At 47.2% G+C, this 24238-nt stretch overlaps 1 protein-coding gene across 2 annotated transcripts; it reads right to left on the bottom strand.

Moving 5' to 3' along the window:
* Nucleotides 1-660: 660 nt before the first annotated feature.
* Nucleotides 661-24238, bottom strand: LOC132075970 (hexokinase HKDC1-like). Of its 2 annotated transcripts, XM_059476766.1 has the most exons (18): nt 24016-24238; nt 20362-20524; nt 15853-16001; nt 15277-15396; nt 14345-14440; nt 13608-13707; nt 12817-13000; nt 11376-11531; nt 10418-10651; nt 8755-9059; nt 8340-8488; nt 8131-8250; nt 6620-6715; nt 6436-6535; nt 5438-5621; nt 4603-4758; nt 1721-1954; nt 661-1105 (listed from the first exon to the last, which is right to left on the bottom strand). In XM_059476766.1, exons 1-18 carry the CDS (start codon nt 24076-24078, stop codon nt 961-963), a joined length of 2754 nt encoding a protein of 917 aa, XP_059332749.1. In that variant the 5' UTR covers nt 24079-24238; the 3' UTR covers nt 661-960. The 2 variants fall into 2 exon arrangements, with proteins under 2 accessions (XP_059332749.1, XP_059332750.1); XM_059476767.1 differs by lacking the exon at nt 14345-14440.

Below are 24238 nucleotides of genomic sequence, written 5' to 3'. Positions count from 1 at the left end.
GCTCACAACAACACAAATTTATTTACAAACAGACTACAAACAGGCAGGCAACAGAAAATGAAAACCAAGGAAAAACTTCCTTTTCACAAAATGGAAACAATTCTCTCAGGAACAGGCAAGAAGATAACAGAGGGAAAACAAAGAGGAGACTTTCAGAAATTTAGGTGATTTTTTTTTCCCCTCTACACACTATTTTGGTGGCCTGTTTGATACCCTCTGTGTAGCCCTGACACAGACACTGCAAACTCTGTAGCTCCTTCTACATTCTCTGTGTCCTTCAGGATCCAAAGAATCACAGTCAGCATCCATGCAGCATTGGTTTAGCTTTATGTGACTCAGATGCCCTGACATATTTTGGCACACACTGATCTTGTGTGGAATCACATTTTTTTCCTTTACATTCATCAATTAAACGTGCCTCCTGTCCTCAGGGAAGTGTTGCATTACACTTGCAACCAGTGCAGCAGCAGGGAGAGCATCACTGACCACAGTCCATTCATTTATTTCACCTCCAAATTTATTGTGAAACCTGTGAAGCATTGAACAAATATTCCACTAGATGAGATGCAACATCAGAATCTCAATATTCTTCGAGCCAGGGCAAGGCAAAACTAAGCACAGAATCCTAAGAAACTGGTGATAAACTCAGTTGTGGTGCAGCAGCTTAATTAAGATGTTGTAAAAAGACACATTTGGGTTGATTTTGTTTTGTTTTCACTCTCCCACGAGCATTGGAGATGCACTGCAGGAAGTACAGAGCTGTGCCATGCCAAGACATAATTCTAGTGAGGAGCAGAAACACCAAGTTACCAAAAATCCACAATCCTGGTTGGTCAAAACCAGCTGCTCCCCAATAAAAGCTACCTTTGTGCTGGTGTAGGCAAAGCTTTGTGGAACCACCACCCAGCAAACCCCTGCTGCACACGCCTGGCAGGGCTGGGGTTCCTTGGCCTCTCCTTTCTACTTCTGTCCAACCTTGTGCAACCTTTTTGCAACTGCAGTAATGAGGGCAGCTCCCTTCCCACTTCCATCTTCAGAAAGCATGAAAGTCACGTCACACTGAGGGGCCAGCTCCTTCACTGTTTCCTGCAGGATCCTGGAAAAACTGAAAGGGAAGGGAGAGAAGAGCAGAACATTTCAGCAGCTGCTTTCTGATCTGAGATCTTTGTTTCACCTACAAACAAGGTACCTCAGCCATTGCTTTCTTTTGCTTTTTCTCCTATTCATGAAAGATGCAAACTTTTGTACACAATCAGATTTTAATTTTTATTTCTCCATTTCACTTTTGTTCAGCATGATGCCACACACTGCCCACACCTTAGAGAGATCCACAGAGATCCTGAAGGAGGTTCTCTCCTCCCAGCTCAAAAGCTAATGCTGTTTCTAGGCCTTGCTCACAGAACACTGACCCAACTACAAAAACTCAAGACAGCTTTCCATCTAGGAGACTCAGATATTGTAGAAATCTACCAAAACACTGGAAAATAAGTATTAGGAAAATAAATATTTCCCAGAGAAAAGAGCCTCCCAGTGGCAACTGGAGCTGACTTTACAATTTTTGATCCTCTGGCTAGGAAATGGAAGTGACAAAATGCAGTGAGAGGTGTTCGATCCTTCCCCCCTCTCAGGTTTTTAATCCTCTCAGCAGAAAGCTGGCACAGGTCTGTTCTCACAGTGAAAGCAAGCAAACAGCAAAGGGAAGCGGCACCGAGGCACTCACCGCGGATGGAGCTTGTACAGAGTCCCATCCACCCCAACAGTGATCTGCAGGCGCTCCACACCTCGGTTCTGCCTCCTCTTCTCCACGACAGCAGCCAGCCCTGCCCCGCAGAGCCGGGCAGCCCTGGTGGACACGGCTGCACACACCTCCTTGACGATGATGCTGTCCTCACAGGTGCTGTCCAGCCCCAGGTGCTGCAGGACGCGCCGCACCTGCAGCAGGGCCAGCCGGTCACTGCAGGGACACAGAGAGCAGTGAGGGACAGCTCCTCACCTCACACAGCTCGGGAACAAGGGAAACGGGCCCACCTCAGCTCTGACACCCTGCAGCAGGGACACACAGAGCAGTGAGGGACAGCTCCTCGCCTCACACAGCTCTGGAACAAGGGAAACGGGCCCACCTCAGCCCTGACACCCTGCAGCAGGGCCAGCCGGTCACTGCAGGGACACACAGAGCACTCAGGGACAGCTCCTCACCTCACACAGCTCTGGAACAAGGGAAACGGGCCCACCTCAGCTCTGACACCCTGCAGCAGGGACACACAGAGCAGTGAGGGACAGCTCCTCACCTCACACAGCTCTGGAACAAGGGAAACGGGCCCACCTCAGCTCTGACACCCTGCAGCAGGGCCAGCCGGTCACTGCAAGGACACACAGAGCAGTGAGGGACAGCTCCTCACCTCACACAGCTCTGGAACAAGGGAAACGGGCCCACCTCAGCTCTGACACCCTGCAGCAGGGACACACAGAGCAGTGAGGGACAGCTCCTCGCCTCACACAGCTCTGGAACAAGGGCCCACCTCAGCTCTGACACCCTGCAGCAGGGACACAGAGAGCAGTGAGGGACAGCTCCTCACCTCACACAGCTCTGGATGGGCCCACCTCAGCTCTGACACCCTGCAGCAGGGACACACAGAGCAGTGAGGGACAGCTCCTCACCTCACACAGCTCTGGGCCAAGGGAAACGAGCCCACCTCAGCCCTGACACCCTGCAGCAGGGCCAGCCGGTCACTGCAGGGACACACAGAGCATTCAGGGACAGCTCCTCACCTCACACAGCTCTGGAACAAGGGAAACGGGCCCATCTCAGCTCTGACACCCTGCAGCAGGGACACACAGAGCAGTGAGGGACAGCTCCTCACCTCACACAGCTCTGGAACAAGGGCCCACCTCAGCTCTGACACCCTGCAGCAGGGACACACAGAGCAGTGAGGGACAGCTCCTCACCTGACACAGCTCTGGAACAAGGGAAACGGGCCCACCTCAGCTCTGACACCCTGCAGCAGGGCCAGCCGGTCACTGCAGGGACACACAGAGCAGTGAGGGACAGCTCCTCACCTCACACAGCTCTGGAACAAGGGAAACGGGCCCACCTCAGCTCTGACACCCTGCAGCAGGGACACACAGAGCAGTGAGGGACAGCTCCTCGCCTCACACAGCTCTGGAACAAGGGCCCACCTCAGCTCTGACACCCTGCAGCAGGGACACAGAGAGCAGTGAGGGACAGCTCCTCACCTCACACAGCTCTGGATGGGCCCACCTCAGCTCTGACACCCTGCAGCAGGGACACACAGAGCAGTGAGGGACAGCTCCTCACCTCACACAGCTCTGGAACAAGGGAAACGGGCCCACCTCAGCTCTGACACCCTGCAGCAGGGCCAGCCGGTCACTGCAGGGACACACAGAGCATTCAGGGACAGCTCCTCACCTCACATAGCTCTGGAACAAGGGAAACGGGCCCATCTCAGCTCTGACACCCTGCAGCAGGGACACAGAGAGCAGTGAGGGACAGCTCCTCACCTCACACAGCTCTGGATAGGCCCACCTCAGCTCTGACACCCTGCAGCAGGGACACACAGAGCAGTGAGGGACAGCTCCTCACCTCACACAGCTCTGGGCCAAGGGAAACGGGCCCACCTCAGCCCTGACACCCTGCAGCAGGGCCAGCCGGTCACTGCAGGGACACAGAGAGCAGTGAGGGACAGCTCCTCACCTCACACAGCTCTGGAACAAGGGAAACGGGCCCACCTCAGCCCTGACACCCTGCAGCAGGGACACACAGAGCAGTGAGGGACAGCTCCTCACCTCACACAGCTCGGGAACAAGGGAAACGGGCCCACCTCAGCTCTGACACCCTGCAGCAGGGACACACAGAGCAGTGAGGGACAGCTCCTCACCTGACACAGCTCGGGAACAAGGGAAACGGGCCCACCTCAGCTCTGACACCCTGCAGCAGGGACACACAGAGCACTCAGGGACAGCTCCTCGCCTCACACAGCTCGGGAACAAGGGAAACGGGCCCACCTCAGCTCTGACACCCCCCAGTTCCCTCAAGGCTGGTTTCTGACTGAATTCAGATGGAACAGCTGCTCCTGCCATGCCCTTTGCCATGTTAGGCTGCATCATGAGCTGTAATTATCCACCTAACCCCAAAGCCATGAGGGAGCAGAGCCAGCTCAGCCGCACAACTGTTACTTTCCTGAGACCCTCCTTTCAAGGCTTTCCACAGCAGAAAGAGTTTCAAATAGACATTGTAACCATACAGATATATAGGTGTGCACATACTCATGTATCACTGACTTCTTGCTTTCTTAAATAAGTGCTGTCTAAAGTCCCACAAGAAATACTTAGCTTGATGGCTCAGGCATCCAAGATAACCCAGTTGTGTAGATAGGAAATGATAATTCATATAATTACAGCAATAATTCTGTGACTTCCCCAGTTTCTTATTTTTAACTTTTATTCTGGAGGTGGGGGATGGACAAAGAAGAAAACTGTAACTGACTTAATTGACTTCTTGAAGGAAAGGGCTCCCCACACTTGCAAAAGACTGTGTCCCAGACGACTTTAAGGATTTAAACCAAGTAAATCTAACAGCTTTACCTCTCAATCTGAGACAGGAATTTTGTTTCAAATATTCCTCTTTTCCTGAGTGATTCCGAAATGTGTCCTCTGAAAAGCAGCCCTTGTTTGGTTAAGTCAATCAAAATTTCCCTTACTATTTCACCTAGGTACATTCCACTGGTCATTTTTTCATACCTGGTGGGTCAAAAGAAGAATAAAAATGTTCATTTAAAGAGATGGCTCTGTTTAGCTCAAGTAGTATGTACATGCCCCATGAACTCAAAACAAGCAGTCCAACCTTGCAGAGCAATAGCCATGGAACTCCATTTTTCAATCATCAAAAATCTGTTGCAGAGACTTCAAGTGCAAACATTAATTACAATATATTTACCTATGCCAAATGGTAACAGAAGTAGGAAAAAAACCTTTGCAATATTAAACAGAATATTGTGTTAAAGCCAGAGTCCACACTGAAGAGAAACTCCTGCCTGTCCCAGCATGCATTCACCAGAGTCACATCTGATCAATATTGTCTTTACCCAACAAGCTTCAGTTGTATTTTGCCTTTGAAAAATCACCCTAAGAGGAGGAACAAAGCATGACCTAGACTTTGCAGGGAAATCTTAAAAGCTGCACTTTTGGTAATGCTTTAAGCTGAAAACAGTGCTGTGGTAACAATGTACGTCTTTGGTTTTTTTCCTTTTCCCTTGGTTTTTATTTTTTTATATCTAGGTTACTTACCAAGCAACAAAAGAAATGCAATATTAAAATTTCCTTTCTGATTATTCATTCATTAAGCACATTTTAAAAAGCAGCCAGTGTCTCTCGAAGACTGACTCCATCAGGCTCTTGGCATCAGGACCACCACGTTTACCTCTGTTTGCCTGGGTTTAGGGAGCCTTCATCTACTTCTCTGTCATATTTTGTCCTGATGTGGTCAATGCAGCCATTGTCACCAAATGCTCCCCATTCTGTATTAATGCACATTTTTCCTTCATTCCCTTCCACTGTTTCTATGTTTTTCATGTCCTCCATGTAGCAAACATTGGTGCCTGTTCCTGGAAGGAAAGAAATTACAAGATTTCAGCTGGAAAAGCAGCACCAGAAACTTATGGAAGATGATTGCAGTGCTCATCTTAAAGTTCTCTTTGCCTCATCTCAAATTAAAGGCCATTTTATGATTCTATGCTTTGATATATTTCTGGATCAAAACTTGGAGGAACATATTGGGGGAATCATCTAAAAAGCCCAACAAGAATTCATTCAGATTTTTAAAAACATTTACTTGCCCCACAGTCTGTGACCTGGCTGCACAGTAACTTGTCAAAACAAGAATTCATGCTCTATCTGCTTGTGTTCTTTTACCCTGCATACACTTGTTAGGCACCACCAGAGAGATGATCAAAAATCCAACAGGTTCAGGAACTTATCTGCTGCAGATGTTGTTAAGTTTCCTGCTGAGCACCACACCAATCTGCCAAGAACCGCAAGCAACTAATATATCAATATATATACTAATATATCAATATATACTCTAATATATCAATATATACACTAGTATATCAATATATACGCTAGTATATCAATATATATACTAGTGTATCAATATATATACTGGTGTATCAATACATACACTAATATATCAATATATATACTAGTATATCAATATATATACTAGTATATCAATATATACACTAGTATATCAATATATACTAGTATATCAATATATACACTAGTATATCAATATATACTAATATATCAATATATATACTCTAATATATCAAACTCAAATAAAAGGTGCTGGTTTAGAGATGCCAAAGCCCAGCTCTAGATGGTGCTTCCCTCTCACAGTGGCCACTTGGCCACTTGTACCTGCAATAAGGCCAATCTCACAGTTTGGGTCCTCATAGCCACAGGTCATCATGGTCCCCACAGTGTCATTCACCACAGCTACAATGTCCAGATCAAACTCCTGAAACACAAGTCACGATCAGCATGGAATGCCAGAGTGAGGGTGCTTTAAATACACCAAAATGAGCAGGAAAAACCAGCTCACATTTCTTCTCCTGATGGCCTCTCTCAGCATATCAACAACATCTTCCCCCTCACAGTCTGTCGCCTTGAATCCTTTTGTCCATCCCACAAGTGTTCCCTGAAACAGAAGAGAAAGAAAGCCATGAGTGAAGACTGTACATTGCAAGCATCAGCTTTTTCTTGCCTCCCACCCCAAGGCTTTTTTTATTTCCCCCAAATGACATATTTCCCCTGGACAGGTTACTGTGGGTGTCTGGTGCAGGCTGTGCTTGTGTGTCTTTGTTACTCCACTGCTGATGGTAGTGGCTCCAAGTTTACTCAGTTTTTTGTCAAGGCACTGCACTCAGTACCTTCTAAATCTCATTTGGAAAATGCTTTTGTTGTAAATCATCAATCACCCATCAAACATTAATGAATCTACTGTTAATTTTTGGGCTGTTTCCTGAAGGACATTTGGTATGATCACACAACTCCAGGCAACACTAATTTATTTCTTTTCAGACAACAACCTGGCCTGACAGAAGTTGTTTTCCAGGTCACATGAAGTAATTAGCTTTGCACTTCCTAAGTGGCTCTGGACTGTCTGTCCAAAGGGGGAAAAAAACCCATAGAAGATAACTGGGAGAAAAAGGTGATATTAAGAAACACCCTCAAGTTCTAGCAACAGCAGAAGACCAAACACACAGAGCAACATATTGTGGGACACAGATGTGTCTCACTCAGTTTGCCATCAATACTCTGGAATTTGCTTCCTAATCATTTGTCAAGATCTAAATGCTAGTCTGTAGGTTCAGAAAGCACATGAATTCGTGTTTCCACAAAAAGCCAAGTCCTGTTGCTACACTCTCAACAGTGAGCTGGAAATTGAGACAGAGCAGACTAACTTCCAGCTTTAGAAGCTATTTTGAACCCCACCAGGACATTAAAACATTCAATAAAATAGCAGTCTCTCATTTCCCCAGTATCTTACATATTTGACTAGAACTAAGCAGCACAACATCCCCTGCCCCTCTTGGAAATCCATAAGTCTTTTCAGATAAGATAAAATATATTATATCTGTCAAAAAGCCAACTCTTCCAAGCTGAGCAAGTAAGCTCAAGTCTGTCAACAGCCACTCAGCACAAAGAAACTAATGTGGTGCAGAAGTTACACAGTCAGAGCTGGGCAGCACAGCTTGGAAAACAACCTGGGACTGTAGCTGAGCAAGCAGAAGGAGCCATTTGTTATCTCATGCCATTGAGGAGTTAAGGCAGCATAAGGAGGTTCCTGGGTTATTAAAAACATGCACTTCATTTTGCTGTCATGAGGGCTAAATCTTTATAAAACAAAAGCAAGTTCATGTCCACCTCTTACCAGAGACAAAAAGTGAAAGCTCTGCCTCCCATAGGCAGGTGGATAACACAGGACAATAATTTTCTCATGAAACACAAGTGATTTGCAAAGCAAAGTAATAAATTCTCCAGACCCACAAGTCAGCCTTGCCCAAAATGATGTCATTCACCAAGCAGATGCAGAGCTGCTGCAGCCCTTACCTTGTCAATGCTGGTTTGCCTGCAGGGGAAGGAGAAGGTGAAGCCCAGAGGAAGCCGAGCACCTTTAATCCCCATATAATCCAGAAAGTCTGCTATGCACTGGACAATATGGTCAAAGAGCTGGAAGGAAAGAAGAGGCATAAAAATTTCATAAGTAATGCCATATACTGGGGCTTGGCTGAATCAGTAAAACATCCATTTCAGATTACCTCTTCTCCTGTCCCTTGCATGATCTCCAAAGGAATGGCAAAGATTTTGTTGTACATTTGCACTGATCTTCTTCTCCCGCTTTTGATTTTGACCAGCAGAACCCTGAAATTTGTGCCACCAAGGTCAAGGGCAAGGAACTTTCCTTTCTCTGAAGGAGAAGAAAGGCATTTCATTTTGGTGCTTCTCCTAGCACATTTGCCAGTCAGAACAGCGTACCGATGATTAGCACGCTGTTCCCTATGGCATTTATCCCATTGAGCATGGGGCTGAAGATAACAGATAACACAGCAGGAAGCACCAGTTTGACAACATCAATCCCCTGGGATGTGCCAGATTAATTAGCATACTCCTCCCCACCAAAAACAGACAAGCAGCTTTCCTGAGCACCTGCAGGTGCTCATGAGCCAGCCTCACCTGTCCCATCCGGCATCCCGCACACGTACGTGGGCAGCATCTTCACCGTGGCCTGGCCTTGCGCCTCCCTCTTCAGCCCGTACTCCAGCTCAGCCCTCATGCTGTCCCTGACCTGCTGCAGGGTGCTGGGGGGCAGCAGGAAGGGGGCGAGGGCGGCGTCGAGGCGGCGGCGCTGGGCTGCCAGCCTGAGTGCCACGGCCGTGACCGTGGCGGCCCCGCGGCCGCTGCCGCTCCGCGACAGCACGAACCGCACGTCACACGTGGGCACCAGCCTCCTCAGCGCCTTGTGCAGCCGCTGGGCGTACCTGGCAGGGACACAGAGACCCTCCCTGAGCCTCTCACAGCCCTTTGGGGCATGGGTTGCTGTTGGTGTCACCAATATTGTGTATGGGATGTGCCTTGGCTTGTCTGACCTTGGTGCTGAACCAAACAGCGGCACTGCGGCGTTTTGTAGCCATGATATTTTCGGGAAAATCCTTTCCTTAGGATTTTTCCTCCTGAGAAGCTGAGAGGCCTCAGGAACAAAATGGAAACAATGGTTATCTGCTGCTGTGGAATGCAACAGGTGCATCTGGGATTGGTCTCATGTGGCTGTTTCTAATTAATGGCCAATCACAGTCAGCTGGCTCGGACTCTCTGTCTGAGACAAACTTTTGTTATCATTCTTTCTTTTTAGCTAGCCTTATCATTCTTCTTAGCTAGCCTTCTGGTGAAATCCTTTCTTCTAGTCTTTTAGTATAGTTTTAATATAATATATATCATAAAATAATAAATCAAGCCTTCTGAAACATGGAGTCAGATCCTTGTCTCTTCCCTTATCCTCGGACCCCTGCAAACACGGTCACAGTGTTTCACCCCACAGACACTTTTGGCCGGCTGGGTGTGTGGTGTTTCACCCCACAGACACTTTGGGCTGGCTGGGTGTGTGGTGTTTCACCCCACAGACACTTTTGGCCGGCTGGGTGTGTGGTGTTTCACCCCACAGACACTTTGGCTGGCTGGGTGTGTGGTGTTTCACCCCACAGACACTTTTGGCCGGCTGGGTGTGTGGTGTTTCACCCCACAGACACTTTGGACTGGCTGGGTGTTGCAGCTGGGCACGTGGGGACAAGTCCAGGCCTGCAGGAGCTCTGGTGGTGGTGGGATGGAGCCTCCTCCCTTATGAGGTTGGAAGAGACCTTAAAGATCATGGAGTCCAACCCATGCCTAACACCTCAACTAAACCATGGCACCCAGTGCCACATCCAGGCTGTTTTTAAGCACATCCAGGGATGGGGACTCCACCTCCCCAGGCAGCCATTCCAGAACTTTATCACTCTTTTCCTGATATCCAACCTATATTTCCCTTGGTACAGCTTGAGTCTGTGTGCTCTGGTTCTGTCAGTGCTGCCTGGAGAAAGAGCCCAGCCCCACCTGAGCACAGGCACCTTTCAGGGAGCTGTAGAGAGTGATGGGGGCACCCCTGAGTCTCCTTTCCTCCAGGCTGAGCACCCCCAGCTCCCACCCCACTCCAGATTCTACAGCTCCTGGGACAGCTTTGCAATACCAAAGCCACTTAGACCTCACCCCAAAGCTGAAGCAAAACCAGCAGTTCTGTGAAAAGCCAGACACACGTGTGCAGATGGAGGCTCATAGCCGTTATCAAATCCTCTTTGCTGCTCACCTGGGGTGTGTTTTGTAGAGCCCCCCATCAATGCCAACGGTGGTTCTCATCCTCAGCAGCTTTTTGTTGTCCCTGAGGCGGGTGAGGATGGCGGCCAGCGCGGCGGCGCACAGGTTGGCCGAGCGGAAGGAGACGATGGTGCAGACGTGCTGCACAGCAACGCAGTCCTCCTCTGAGGGAAACAGCTTCAGCTCGGCGAGGATCTCTCTTGTGTTGCTCAGGCCTTCCTTGTACCTGCCCCCAAAACAAGAGAATTCATCACCAAATGCAAAAACTCACAAATCAATAGCTTGGCTCAAAGAGAAATGAGAGGAGAACATGACACAACCTATCAGACAGCATCATAATTGGTTCCCATAAACCATGTGTTTAATGTGTCTCCCACAGCATTCCCAGAAGTATCAGGGGAGAGAGTTCAATGCTGAACTTCCTGGGGTTCAGCACTTGGTGACACCAATCAGCTGGTCAAGAAGAGAACGGGATAAAACAGTCCAAAGAAGGAGAGCACAAGAACAGATATACAGTTTTACTCAATACAACAAAGAAAATAATTCCTGGAGTGACAGTGAGGACCATCAGAATCCCAGTTTTCCACGCAGTCATCCATCAGCTGATTTATAATCTGTACTACATCTCCACAGCCCCAGGATTTCCACATCAGAGAGGCTGAAAACTGCAGCAGTTGTCCCACACACTCAGGTCTCCAGAGAGGTTATTTGAACAACTTGCATCTGGGATGGTTACCAACACACTGCTACTGTGGTACTTTGCTAAAACTATGTTACACCAATTCCCACTAACAGAAAGGTCAACTTTAGTCCTAGGCAAAAGCAAAATCAAGCTAAGCAGTTCAGGATTGTTCCTAGCCCTCACAGATTTTAGCTACAGTTTCATTATCACTGCTGTGCCAGTGAATACTAACTTTGAGAGTGGCTAAGAGTGTATTACAAGTTCTTACTTTTCCATTGCAGACACGTGCTTCATTTCAATCTTGCCCTTAGTAAGCAGAGCTGTTGACACTTTCCCATTGAAGAGCAGACCTTCCTTGGTCATCTTTAGGAGAATGAGTCGCACAAGTTCCCCCAAATACAGGCTGCTGATCATCTTCTCAAACCTGGAATGGAGCACAGGAAGGATTCAGGAGGTCTTCATCAGATCTTTTCCTGCACAGCATCATAGCAGTGTAACCACCTGGATTTAACACCACATGGGCAGCTGCAGCAGCAATCCCTTGGCTGCTATATTGGAGTTTACCAATATTGTGTACAGGACAATATTGAGCTTCTCTGACCCTTGGTGCTGAACCAAATAGTGGCAACTGTGGTGTTTCACCCCACAGACACTTTGGGCCGGCTGGGTGTGTGGTGTTTCACCCCACAGACACTTTGGGCCGGCTGGGTGTGTGGTGTTTCACCCCACAGACACTTTTGGCTGTGGGATGTGTGGTGTTTCACCCCACAGACACTTTGGGCTGGCTGGGTGTGTGGTGTTTCACCCCACAGACACTTTTGGCTGTGGGATGTGTGGTGTTTCACCCCACAGACACTTTGGGCTGGCTGGGTGTGTGGTGTTTCACCCCACAGACACTTTTGGCTGTGGGATGTGTGGTGTTTCACCCCACAGACACTTTGGGCTGGCTGGGTGTGTGGTGTTTCACCCCACAGACACTTTTGCCTGGCTGGGTGTGTGGTGTTTCACCCCACAGACACTTTTGCCTGGCTGGGTGTTGTAGCTGGCCACATGGAGACAAGGCCAGGCCTGCAGGAGCTCTGGTGGTGCTGGGATGGAGCTCCCCCCCATAACAGGGGCTGCTCCTCAGGTTTCCCTCTGTGGAGAAGCTTTAAGGTGATGGTGAAGGAAAGGAGTCGGTTCTGATGGAGGGTTTGGATCCAGAGCTTTATTCTGGCCCACAGGCCTCTGAATGCAGCACCAGCTCCAACAGAACTCCCTGAGCCCGTGGTTGCTGCTCCTTTAACCCCAGGGAGAGGGGCAGGGAAGGGGTAGGGAGCCACCAAGCAGGGACAGGAGGGGAGGGACAAAGGGACAAAGGACACCTGGATGGCCCAATGCCCCCAGGGGTGGAGGGCATCCTTTGAATCTGCCGATCACTCGATGCCTTTCTGGAATTCCAGGGGAGGGGAGGGAAAAGGAGAGGTGACTGACACACCTGGGAGGGAATTATCAGCAGAGGGACCCAGGGTTCTGAGATAAACCCTGAAATCCCACCACAACAGCCTGCAGCAGGGAGCTGTGAAAGGCACTCACCCTCTCCAGAAGGGAAAGATCTGGATTACACAGAACCACCACCACGTCATCTCAGGTACTGTTAACACAATTCCTGTTCCAAAGGGGCAAACACTGGAAAAGCACTCTGGGAGCTCAGACAGGGAGTCACTTACAGTTGTTTTCCAGGGTTGAGAGATCCCAGATCCAGCTCCCGATCGAACTCCGTGCGGAGATCGTCCAAAGCACCGTCGTCCCCAAAGGCCCCCCACTCGGTGTTGATGCACATCCTGCCCTCGTCCCCCTCCACCAGGCTGATGTGCCTCATCTCCTCCATGTAGCAGGCGTTGGTGCCAGTCCCTGTGGGTATTGGACAAACCACTGTTTGTTCCATGTGTGATTTTTGTTTGGGAATAAGTCAGTATATTGTCCTTGGAAGAAAACACAAACACATAACCCTGTGGCACAGGATGCTCATATAGGCCACCTGCACCCGTGAAATCATCATTTCACAGGGAATGAAAAAAACTGAAATTATTCTAAGGTTTGACTTGTTTAAAAACATTTTTTTCTCTTTCAAATGTACTTCTGTGTGCCTAATAAAAGGCATCATAGTGCATGAAATGGAGAAACTGTGGAAAGCATAGCTGGTACTAACTACCAGACGTGAGGGGAATTCAGCTTTCTCTGGACAGACACAGTAATTTTCTATACAGTCAGCAGAAAAGTTTAGTATGCTGGTCACAACTGAGCCCAGACAAAATGGGAACTGTGGTATTTGATGGCAATGTGATCAGCATAAAAACAGCTGCTTTACAGAAGGCAGCCAGGCTGGAAAATCCAACCATTGTTTTTTCCATTTTCTTTCTGCTCTTTCCTCTATTGTGAAACTCCCTCCTACTTCAAATTTGTAGTAATTCAACAAATGAGAGGGGAAAATCCCTTCATGGTGAACAGAAAAAATTACCAATTATGAGTCCAACTTCACAGCTCGGGTCATCATATCCACAAGTCATCATGGTTCCCACCGTGTCATTGACCAGGGCCAAAACATCAACATCTATGTCCTAAGGGCAGAAAGATGGGTGATTAACGGGGAGAAGAGCTCAGAAAGCCTCCTCTGTGATAAAACACCAGCATGCAGACATATTCCCTGGCTGCACTTTGAAGGCCTCATTCAGGAAAACTCCTTGGTTGGAAGACGCTGCTTCCTTTTACAACACTCTTCCCACAGCCCTGTGAGGGTACAAATGTCTCTGCATTCTCAAGTGTTTCACCAGCCTCTTTGCTTGAAGGATTTGTTTTTCCCCAATCCCACCTCATTTGCCAGGAAAGTGACACATCGTTGGTGTGAGTGTTGTGATACTGTGCTGTGTGAAAGGACAACATCCTCTACCACCTGAGCAGAGCCCACCAGGTGGGACAGAAGACACACAGAAATGCAGCTACAACATGCAGCAACACCACACTCGAGCAGAGAGCCCTTCCATTGAGGCTGTGCAGCTTCCTCTTTGCTACTAAGTAATCAAGATATGGAAAGATGTTTTGTATTTCTTGGCTGGTGTTACCAATAACATCAAACATGAAAAGCAAGGCTTTCCAAAATACTAAAATATGGTGTTATCCAAAGACTGTCGGCTAGTTGAAGGGCAGATTTAATAATTTCTTACTGCTGACCTTGAAAATTGCCATCAATGGACTTGCCTGGTGCTTCTGGAGGGCCCTGTGCAGGGAGCTGACCACGTCTGTGCCCTGCACTCCTCGGACCCTGAAGTGCTTTGTCCACTCAAGGAGAACCCCCTGAAAAGAAACAGTGCAGTGACCCAAAAGCACACCAATTTTAGCACACAAACCACAAAGCCAGTCAAGACTGAAGTGTGTGGAGAAGTCCATTATTAAAACTCAGCCAAAATGAGTCAGAGTAGAACATCTCACCTTGGGGTGCCTGTCAGTACCAACCTCCAAGTCACATCCTACCTTGGGGTGCCTGTCAGTACCAGCACAGCCAAAAAGGTACAGTCATAAAGTCCCAATTCTGTAAATGTGTCTCCCTGTGCTTCATTTGAAGCACATGTGGCTTTCCTATGCTGATCACAGCCTAAGAGCATTAAGCAAAAAGCGTCTGCAGGACTGGAGCCCAAAGCACAGACCCCTAGAAATAAGAGAGGCTAGAATGAGAGAACACAAAATAATTTTTATTTCCCTAAGAAGTATTTCAAGCAGCTCGGCTACAGGTATTTCCTATTCAGAATCAACTGTAAATAAAAAAAAAATAAAAAGAAAAACCAAACAAACAAAAAACTGAGAGTGATTAAAAAAATAAAAATGTTTCAAGACACAGAAGTGCACATCTCTTTCTAACAGTGTTAATACAGGGACACATGGTTCCTGTGGAATTGAGTACTGACTGAGCAATAGAATAGCTTTAGCCTAAAGATGCTGCTGCCTTGAGATGAGAAATGAACCACTGAAGGATAGTCAGGTCTAGTTAAATCCTGAAAGTCATCCCTGCCTTCTTCAGAGAGCTATTTAAACATGACCCCAGATAAAAGCCACAGAGCAGCACCTGCACTCAGCAGCTTCTCCAGACTCTGCAAGGAGCTGAGCTCGACAAGAGCATTTCTTATGCATCTTACCTCATCCAGCTTGGTCTGTTTGCATGGAAAAGAAAACGTAAAGCCAAGAGGTAACTTCTTCTGCTTCAGGTTTCTGGTCTCCATGAAGTCTGACAGGCAGTCAGCAATGTAATCAAAGAGCTGCAGGAAGAGAGGACGGTTGGGCAGTGTCCCACAGGCAGGTACAGCAGCAGCACAGTGTGGTGTTTGTGAGGGCTTCTAGGACGAGCTGAGAGATGAGAATCTGACTCTATGTTCTCAGAAGGCTGATATTACATTGTATTGTATTATAATGCTATAATATAATATACTAAAATTATCCTAAAGAAAAAGAAAGGATCTATCAGAAGGTTTAACGAGGATGATCGGGAAAGCTCGTGACTGACTCCTCAGAGTCCGACACAGCTGATGGCGATTGGTCATTAATTAAAAACAATTCACATGTTTGGATAAACAATCTCCAGACCACATTCTAGAGCAGCAAAGCATGGAGAAGCTGAGGCTCCTCATCTTCCCAGGAGAAGAAATCCTGGTGAAGAGGATTTTTCAGAAAATAGAAACAGCACAGCAGCAGCAGCAGCAGCAGCAGTGTCCTACCTCAGCTCCGTTGCCCTGGGTCACCTCCTTGGGTGTGGGGTAGAACTTGCTCTCCAGCTGGCTGCTCTGCTTGCCATCATCAGACACCCTCACCTGGTGGGCACGGAGCTGGGAGCCCCCCAGGTCCACAGCAAGGAACTCCCCCTTCTCTGCAACACAGGGGACAACAGCATCACTGGGATGGCCACAGGGATGGCCCAGGGGCTGCTGGACTTCCCTGGAAACTGGCAATCTGAGACCTTGTGTGCTGACAGGCACTGGCCCCCAAAAGAACACTACATTTAACCTAAGGCTGTATAGAAGACTTCCAAAATTAAATAACAGGACTGAAGTTATGGGTGTGTAGTTTGAATAGAAGTGTGTAATATCACATAGTAGAAAACTTAGAGTTTAAGGTTTTAAAATATAGTAAGATACATACAACAAGATAGAATAGATATAAAACAATATAGATAGAATATACATAAAACAAGACAGAATATACATAAAACAAGACAGACGTTTTAAAACAGAAGCCAGTCCTTCTTCTTCATAAGTTTAAGCAGTATTATGTAATTAGGAAAAAAAAGTCCACATTGCAGGCCCCAGATAGTTATTAAGTCAAAAGTAAAAATAATTGTAGTGCCATTTCTTAATTAGACACTTTATCCTTAAAAAGCCTTGTAAAGAAAGAGAAAGGTCTCCATTTTTGAATAGAAGTGTGTAATATCACATAGTCGAAAACAGTTTGACATTTCAGAATATGGTAAGATATATAAAACAAGATAGAATATGTATAAAACAATATAGATAGAATATACTTAAAACAAGATAGAACATACATAAAACAAGACAGAATATACATAAAACAAGACAGAATATACATAAAACAAGACAGACGTTTTAAAACAGAAGCCAGTCCTTCTTCTTCATAAGTTTAAGCAGTATTATGTAATTAGAAAAAAAAAGTCCACATTGCAGGCCCCAGATAGCTATTAAGTCAAAAGTAAAAATAATTAGACATTTCTTAATTAGACACTTATCCTTAAAAAGCCTTGTAAAGAGAGAGATAGGTCTCCATTTTTGAATAGAAGTGTGTAATATCACATAGTAGAAAACTTAAAGTTTTAGAATATAATAAGATATATAAAACAAGATAGAATACACATAAAACAAGATAGAAGTTTTTAAACAGAAACTAGTCCTTCTTCACAAGTTTAAGCAGTATTATGTAATTAGATTAAAGAGTCCACATTGTGGGCCACAGATAGTTAGTTATTAGGTTAAAAGTAAAAATAATATAAGTGTCATTTCTTATTTTTTAAGGGTAAACTGTCTAATTTTAAATTAGACCATTTACCCCTGAAAAGCCTTGTAAAGAGAGAGATAGGTCTCCATTTTTAGTTTATTACAGTGAGGTGCTGTAGAACACACAGTTTATAAAACTGCAGTATAAATAAGAGCTAACAAACATCTGAATCTGAACAAGAAATACCATCTCCCACATTTAATCCTGACCCTAACAAAAAAAGCAAAGGCTCAACAAGGTGCTTTGCTGATGGCCACAGCCCAGGGCCCTCCCTCAGCACTGCCAGAGCCTTTCCTGCCCCAGGATGGCAAATCCTGATCCTGGATGGGCCTGGGAGCATCAGGAGGGCTGAGAAACCCTCAGCAAGATCAGGTCTCTCCTTTCAGCCTGCTGTGTAACAGCTAATTCGATGTTTGTTTGGCAGTTTGGGGCTGTTCCCCCTGCACACAGGGGCTGCCAAACCATCACCTGAAGCGTGGCACAAGGTCATTGCCTGTATCCAGTAGAGGATGCAGGATTTGCAGACCTATGTTGAGACTCAGCTCTAGTGCAGAAGTCAGGTTCCAAGTGGGGCAAAGCCAATTTGCCACCCAAAGCCAACCAACACAATCCTTTTCCTTTTCTTTTGGTGTTTCTGTGAAAGCCCCATTTGGTTTCACAGGCTTGCTCAGACACACACATCTCCAGCAGCAAACCTCAGATGGAAGGACAGCTTGGCCTCGCTGCTACAATAAAATTTGTTTATCCCACACACAGGAAAATGCCCTTCCCAAAAGGAAAACACAGTGGGGTATGTGCCTAGCCTTGCATGATCTTTGTTCCACAGTCCAAACATGATGAAATCTGGTCCTGAAAGGGAAGGAAGCAGGAAATTCTACCTGTAATACCATGGTCTGCTATCAAAGGTGAGGAGGCAGATTGGGTTACTCAGTAAACTGTGACATTAGTCAGACTGTTAATCCCTAAACTATGAAAGATGCTCTAAATGAGTCATTTCAGGCAGCAACACTGAGGGCACCAAAAAATCTCTAAGATAATAATAATAGTAATAGTAATAAAAGAAGAATGAGGAGAAGGAGGAGAAGGAGGACGACTCAATAATAATAATAATAAATAATGGAGGAATAACCATCCAAGTTTGAGTGGTTTAAACCTGCTGGAATTTTTAGCCAGTCTGGCAGCAAAATAACCAACAAGGATTTTTCCAGAGGGCAAAAACAGAAAAATCAGTGTGCTACTTGGAGTGGGCAGCGTGTCAGTAGGATATAGCCCAGCTTGATGCTGCAGCATGTCCTTGGCACACAGGAAAGGCCACACAGACCAGGAGAGCACCATCCAACCCTGGCCTTGGGGGACATCAGCTCTTGCTGATGACCCTACATGCAATTTTCCAGGTCTCCTGGCCCCAGGGGCTCCCTGCTGTTCCAAAACAGCATCTGAGACCTGTGAGACCCCAGGACCAGTGACTGACACTGAGATTGCAAGGGTTAGAAAAGGACTTGTTTCTCTTCGGCAAAGCCAGCAGCAAAGGAAGAGTGCCCCCTTCCATCAGTTTGTGTATAGCTTCTCTCAGACGTGCCTCATTTCAAGGCACTTACCTTCAAACGCCTTTTTTATGCCATTAAAGCTGTTATTCCTCATTTAATTGCAGGGAAATTACCATCAGAGGGAACAAAGTCATGTGGAAAGGTACAAAGCTAACATTTCAGCTTTCTGCACAGCTGGTTTACGCCGAGTCCTGATCTTGGTGAGACACAGAATCCTGCACAAATTAACTTGGTTAAACCTGGGGAAAATGCCATTTTCTGTCAGCCTGCACTGCCAGGAGCCAGCTGAGGAGTTTATTTTGGATGTGCATGCTTCTCCAAACAAGATGAGCTTTTAGTTCCTATCTCATGTCACATCCTCCCAGAGGACAACACTGCACTTTCTCTGTTCAAGTCTCAGCTGAAGAAGCACAGCAGTTCCTGGCAGACCCCATCCAGGAGCAGTTTATCCCAATGGAGAAGGCAAGGAGGGAAGGGCAGAAGTGATCACTTTTTGGGGAATTAGCAGAAGCAGTGCAGAATTTGTGGGTCCCAGCTCTGAGGACGCCCTGCTGCCGTCCCTTGGCAGGTTGAGGGGTTTCACTGCAGCGTCCTGCCCTCCCTGCAGCCCCAAGGCCGGGTCACACATCCCAGAGCCCCAGCAGACAGAGTGCACCGCAGGCTCTGGGCTGTAGAGGCTGCCCTTGCCATGTCCACCACAGCTCCTGCAGCAAGGCCTGCGCCAGCACAGATGGGAGACGCTGCTCCTGAGCACGTCCCAGCTCCTTTCCTCCAACAAGCAGCTCCAGGCCAAAATCCACCTGCTGCAAGGGAAAAACCACTCTGCCAGTGTAGGAGTGACAGGGATGGATGGTCGGGACAGATGGAGAGCAGAGATCTCTGCAGCCAGGTCAGGAAATTGGGTTTATTGCACAGGGCCTGGGTGCAGGGCCCTGCTGGGATTTGGGGTTTATTGCACAGGGCCTGGGTGCAGGGCCCTGCTGGGATTTGGGGTTTATTGCACAGGGCCTGGGTGCAGGGCCCTGCTGGGAGCTGCCAGACACAGCTGGAGCAGGCCCGAGAGGAGAGAGGGGCAGAGAGGGTGAGAGGGTGAGAGAGTAAAATGGTAAAAGAGTAAAGGCATAAGAGAGTAAAAGGGGTAAGAGAGTAAGGTTCCCGTTACAATACCACAAATCTTCTTCTGTGTTGAATATTCTGATTCTCACTAACCAATCTGGTACAATGTACAAATCCTACAGCATATACATACAGCTTATAAGAATCATTACATTACCATACTGTGTTACATTTTAAACCATAAAAACTCCTCTTTGGGCCCCTTCTGCCAAGCTGGCAGGGTCTGCTCTGACCCTTGGGCCTGTCTGCAAGCAGAGGGTGTTGTTCCATCAAAAGGGGATTACTTGCAGGCAGCCACACCACAGTTTTCCAGTTGTTCAGTAACTGAGGGATCTCAAAGCTTGCTTTCATTTCAGTCTCCCTTACAGTTTCCATATTCTCAAAATCTTTTGCCAGGCAATCATATTTATAAGGCTTCCTGTTCCATCTTCCCCACCATCCCATCCCCAGGCTCAGTATCAGCGCACACACTTTCTCAGTGGGTGCCCTGGCTGCCCTGTGTGTGTGCTGTGCTGTGCTGTGCTGTGCTGCTGGCAGCAGGGCTGGGCAGGGACTCACCTGAGCCGTCGGGCAGCAAGCGCACGAACGAGGGCAGCATCTTCACTGCTGCCGTGGGGTTGGTGTCCCTGGCCAGCCCCTTCAGCATCTCAGCCTGGAAACGAGCTGCCACGTCCTGCAGGACATCATCAGGGAGGCGCAGCTGGTGCAGGAACCTGTCCACCTGCAGGGAGGGAGGGGGGCACTCAGCCATGCAGGCTCCTTGCGCTGCTTGCTCGCTTCAGTTTCTGTCACTGACATATTTTATGAACATCCTTTTGCCAGGAGTTTTCTCCTGAGAGGCCTCAGAAAAGAAATGTAGACAATAATTATCTGCTTGCTTGGAATGTGGTTTGGAGGTTGCTTGCCAACAGATGCAGCTTTGATTGGTTCCATGTGAAGTGTTTTTACTTAATAACCAATCCCAGTCCAGCTGTGTCAGACTCTGAGGAGTCAGTCATGAGCTTTCATTATCATTCTTTGCTAGCCTTCTGATGTCTCCTTTCTCTCTCTTTAGTATATCATTTTCTTTTAATATAATATCATAAAATAATAAATCAGCCTTCTGAGAACTTGGAGTCAAGATTCTCATCTCTTCCCTTATCCTGGGGACCCTCAAACTCCACCAGATATTTTCAGCCTCAGTGCTGAAGTTCTCATGATTGTCATTGTAAGCAAGCTCATCATCAGGACATTCACTCTTCTAAAGAAACTTTGGTTTGGAAATGTTTAGTGCAGCCTTGGTGAATCACTGCCCAAAAGTTGGCCAGCTCTTCTGATGGCTCAGTAACTTGACAATCTATGTAAGCCATGAGATTTGCTTGGTACCCTGACAAGCTGTTTCCACACCACCCTCTCCTGCTAGAGATGCAATGAGCTAGAACTGCAAAGTGTGTCAATCTGGTGAGAATTTGACCTCTCCAGAAAATGCCATCAGCACCCAAGCGTGTCAGCCACAGCCCAAAAATGTCTATTCAGCTACTGCTTCACTCCACAGACAATTAACTTTGTTGGCATGCCAGGCTGGAACTCAAAGCCTTTTTCCCACTCCAGCTCTGCTCTCCATTCTCTTGTGATTCTAGGATTACATCTAAAACAGATTTTTTTGGGTACAATCAATACCCTTTGTTAAAGGTCTGTAACTCACAGAATACATCAAAACAGAAGGCAGTTGAATAGAAAAGAATTCCAAATATCTGTGAAGCAGCTCAAATAAACTGGCAGAGAGGTTAATCAGTGTTTATGAACAGCTTCATCAGGGCAAAGTGAAAGGTTTTTTCCTTAAGGAGCACACACTGCTGGCACTGACACATACATACAAAGTCCCACCATGGTTGGATTTAAAAGGCTGCATTGTTTAAACAGAGGGCAATGCAGGTTGTAGCTAAGTTGGTCTCTGCTGCAGTTTGGACTATTTTACTACCTATTTTTATGAGGTACAAACTAATCACCTATTCACAGTGCCATTTTAAACTGATGGTCAGCAATGACCCACCAGAAAGAGCCAGGATCCTGAAAGTCACTCCAGCACTCACTTAACACACACACAGAGGAGAAAATATTAAACTACAATATCCAATTGTCCCAGAGCAGCAGCTGTCTTTGGATACAGCTGTGCCTTGAAAAGGCTGTTATTCAGATTTGTATTTGTAGTCCTTGTTTGTGCAAGTATTTGATTTCCTCCAATGGTTTTTTGAAGCTCCACCACCGTGTAGGATGCATCATCTTAGCCTATGCACCTGTACTGATTTTTTGGAGAAAATGCAGTGACTGGAGACATGCAGCACTCATGCACTCTGACACAGACCCAGATGGCCTTGTGACAGAAACCCCTGTGGGGGAAAAGCTCTCAAGAGTAATAAAAATTACCGTGTCTGTTTGCAGAGAACCTGCACCAGCTCCCTGCTGCCCAGACACTGCATTCCCACCCTGTTTACCTACAACCCCAGGAGCAGACAGTCCTTTCCAAGGAACCAGATAAGGCAGAGCCCAGGAAATCCTGCTGGTTCACAGCCTGAGCAAGGCCCTGCTCTCAGAACCATTCACTGGTGAGCACAGGAACGGCCAGGCTGTGCTAAACCAAACTGGTCACCCCCTCCCATGGCACAGGAACAGGGCCTTGCCTCATTTATGGAAACAGCTCTGTTTGCATGGCAGGAGGCTCTGGGTTTTGCCACCACAGAGTAAATAAGCCTGGAGAGGGAGAGGTGGGAAGACATTTCTTTCTGATAAGCGAGGAATCAGCTCTGTTCTGTAAATCCTACCCTAGGCTGCCTGTAAGAGAAGTCTGAGGAGCATGTGGTTTCTTGCCTTCAGGAAGGGCTAGTCTGCACCTTACAGAAAGACTTTTTGATTTTTTTTAATGCAGCCTTAAATTTTTTTGCCAGAATTCCTCTGCTCTGTTTGCCAGAGCAGCAAAATTCTGTTTGCCAGAATTCCTCTGCTCTGTTTGCCAGAATTCCTCTGCTCCCTCGTCTCCACTGTCCTCACTCAACTGCAAGCTGGATGTTTCCCCGCAAAGCCCACTCCACCCAAGCACTGCTCCACAAGGTCTTTCTCTTCCTTAGTGAAAAGAATGAAGAAATAGCTCTGTCTAGATAAGAGATAGCCCCTCATAGAAGGGAGGGGCAGTGAGGCCTTTTTCTGATCACATTAAATCCCAGGGATAAAAGGGCTAGGACTGAGTCAGGGACATCTGATTGTTGAGATACCAGAACCTGTCTCAGAATGCCTCTCTCCAAAACAGAATTAATGGAAGAAGTCCTCCTTGGAACAGGCCACTCCATGTCTTGGGCACAGACAGGAGAAGCTGGAGTTGCTCCCTTTGCTGATGAGCTCGGTGATGGAAGCAGATCCAAGCACCAGGACCTTGGATCTCCCACCACACCCACAGACAGCCCCAGCTCCCACCTTCCCAGAAACCAGAGGATGGAGCCTGGCAGCAATGGCACCTGCCAGCACTCAGTGAGGACCCCAGGAATACAGAGGGGACATGTCCACAAAGCAGAGGACCTCTGAGCCATGGAGCTTACAGGTCTCACATGGTCTCATGATGGACACAAGCCCAAAAACCCATTTCAGCGTGGCGTGAAAGTAGACTGGGGAAGAGCAACCATTAGGCAGCTCATTCCCAGTACTGATAGCTCCAGGTCTGAGCCATCTCAAGCTTTTCCAATTGTAAACATCAGAGGGATTAGCCAGTTTTGGATAACCACAGAGGAGGCACAGGAACCCCAGCATCAGCTGGAAATCTCCCCTGAATCTCAGCAGACCCAGACCAAAGACCACAGGGGTTTTCCCTGTCCCTGCTACGTGACTGACTCCTGATTCCTGCTCAGCTTGAGAAACCCCATCATTCATGATACATTGCCAGAGTCATCCTTTCTGTCCTCTGGGCTCTTCCACACCATGCCAGATAAAGCTTAAGCACTTTCCCTTACTGCAGAGAATTTGCTCCATTACTGGGAGAGCACTTACGACTGTGCATGGAAAACCACTAACCAGACCTATTTTCACACTCACCAGGTGGTTTAAGGTCTAAACACCTCCTGCCCCATTTGGCTGAATGGTTTTAGTGGATAATGCCATTATATGGTCTGCATTACTCACTGCAGACCCCTCTGTATCTGGGTAACACAGCTCCTAAAATAGCAACCAGCTAACGCTGCAACTTACCTTCTTTATTTGATCCTCTTTTAGCTTTGTGAAATGGAAAGCTAGCAAGTGGACAGCAAACATTTTCCTGAAGCAGATGGATGAGTCAGTAGTGACAGAGCTGCTGTGAGGAACTCCAAAGCGACAGATCTTTATTCACCAAGCTGGAGCTAGAGAAACTTCAGCAGAGGCATTTTTCCCCGTGTGCAACAGCAGAGTTCCTGGGAAATTGAGTCCAGAAATA

The sequence above is a fragment of the Ammospiza nelsoni genome, chromosome 8, assembly GCF_027579445.1.
Source record: "Ammospiza nelsoni isolate bAmmNel1 chromosome 8, bAmmNel1.pri, whole genome shotgun sequence".
Taxonomy (NCBI): Eukaryota; Metazoa; Chordata; class Aves; order Passeriformes; family Passerellidae; genus Ammospiza; species Ammospiza nelsoni.
Note: the sequence above shows the minus strand (reverse complement) of the source record. Positions and strands in the feature narration are given on the sequence as shown.